At 36.6% G+C, this 1,844-nt stretch overlaps 1 protein-coding gene across 1 annotated transcript in view; it reads right to left on the bottom strand.

The window, feature by feature from the left end:
• LOC119590719 (crossover junction endonuclease MUS81-like) overlaps positions 1-1,844 on the bottom strand; it is an 8,817-nt gene that overhangs the window by 2,068 nt on the left and 4,905 nt on the right. The window contains exons 9-12 of the mRNA XM_037939408.1: positions 1,641-1,807; positions 775-1,003; positions 387-525; positions 47-213 (exon numbers count right to left, since the gene is read on the bottom strand). Of these exons, the coding sequence (XP_037795336.1) occupies positions 47-213; positions 387-525; positions 775-1,003; positions 1,641-1,807 (702 nt within the window). The remainder of the gene's footprint in view (positions 1-46; positions 214-386; positions 526-774; positions 1,004-1,640; positions 1,808-1,844) is intronic.

Genomic DNA, 1,844 nt, shown 5'->3' with positions numbered 1-1,844 from the left:
AGATTTCTATTTTAGCAATATATAATCTCACATTATCTTGAAATACCTCATGTGCTTGCTGCCATATTCTTCTACCAGATAAATAGGTTTGGAGAGACCACTTTGCTTAAGGCGAAATTTTTGTTCCCGGAATCTACCATCTCTGATACTTGAAGCAAGGTCGTCCATCCTCTTCCGTTCAACAATGTATGGCAGGACAAGTTCTCTTCGCTGCTATTAAAACATGAGAACTTATTAACAGAATGATAGGCTTCTTTCAAATAAATGTAGCTTATATTGCTTATCAAAATTCAGTAAGAGTATAGTACTATCTAACTTTAATGAATATTAGCAAAAGTTCATCACATTATAACAAAATACAAAGACATTTAATGAACAGTCATCACCTCTCCACTTGACGGCACAAGCTCCTGGCACACCCACAAGAAATCTCCTACATGAAGCTTCCGCACATCATACTTGATACCATGTTTGTCTAGCTCTGTGATTATTATTTCTCTGGTGCTGCTTTTACCACCTGTGAACCTGAATTAAGTTTTTAAAAAGAAAAAAAGTTGGGAAGGGAATATTCACATTATGAATCTACATATAAAAGAAGCTACTAATCAAATACTGTATCATAATGAAAAATCCCCCCAAATAATAATAATATGAATGCATGAACAAGAACAGTTTATGAAAATTACAAATCAACAATCTATTCAATAAAATATTTTCATATAAAATTCACCAATATATAAATGAAGAACATACACAATTCCCCATAAAACTTACCCGCCCGTTATTTCACAATTGTCAACACACAATACAATGTCAAACTGGCCAGGACAGAGAGAATACAGAGGGTCTCTAGCCACCTGCGTTGTCTTAGTCTTGGTCATATATGAATCTATTGAACTCTGTCTCTCTGACAGAGGTACTGTAGGCACTTGATTCAGATCCTTACTAAAGGTTGTTGCTGTTGTATTAACAGTTTGCTTCTTTACCACTGAAGATTTCTTTTCTGTAGATATTTTTAAGGATAATTAAAAGGTTACTACTTAAGGTTTGGAAACTGCTCTTACAACTAAAATTTTCTACTTTAAGAATTATGACCACTTTATTGTAGTGTTCCTTGCTGAAGGGAGGCAAGTACCATGCAGAAGGATCTGCAAAAACTGGCTGAAGTTTGGTGATAACTGATTATTTACCTGGAATTAAAACTCCAAAGGAGGAGAGGCAAGTCACACATTAACCAGGTGAAAGAGAAAAAAACAGCCATTAGATCTGTGGGTTATTGTTACTTCATAGGTGTCTGTCTCAGATCTAACCCATACAGAAAGTGATGCATGAAAACAAAATGAAAGAGAGAGAAAAGAAGAAACAGTAATAGCAAGTGCAAACCAGCAAAATTGGCAAGAGAGGGTGAAGTGTGCCTTCATCTTTATAGCACCATATCCAAATTTTAGTCTGCAATGATTTCTTGGAACAACTGAATAGTATATAATGCCAAGCAAATGATATCTCAACAGTGACCCCCCATTCCACAGACCTGAGTGTGGCAGGGAGTACCAGAACTGAGTTCACAGGATAATGACATTTCCTACAAATTATGTACCTATTTTGTAACAACCAAGATTTAAATTTCTACTTTACAATACCTGTGTTTCCAGAGAAATGGGTGCCAAAAGGCACTTTAGCAACTGGCACTGAGGGTTGAGGAATATTTGTTGCAGACTTGGGACGTGTTGGGGAGAGAAGGCCTGGGCACATGGTGGGAGCACACTCGTTGGACAAATAAGCATAAACATATCCAGGAGGAGCTGTCCTGGAAGAAATTAAAATAATAAATGTGAACTGCAGTG

Source organism: Penaeus monodon, chromosome 27 (genome assembly GCF_015228065.2).
Source record: "Penaeus monodon isolate SGIC_2016 chromosome 27, NSTDA_Pmon_1, whole genome shotgun sequence".
Classification (NCBI taxonomy): Eukaryota; Metazoa; Arthropoda; class Malacostraca; order Decapoda; family Penaeidae; genus Penaeus; species Penaeus monodon.
The sequence above is the reverse complement of the archived record's forward strand: the minus strand, read 5'-3'. Positions and strand labels throughout refer to the sequence as shown.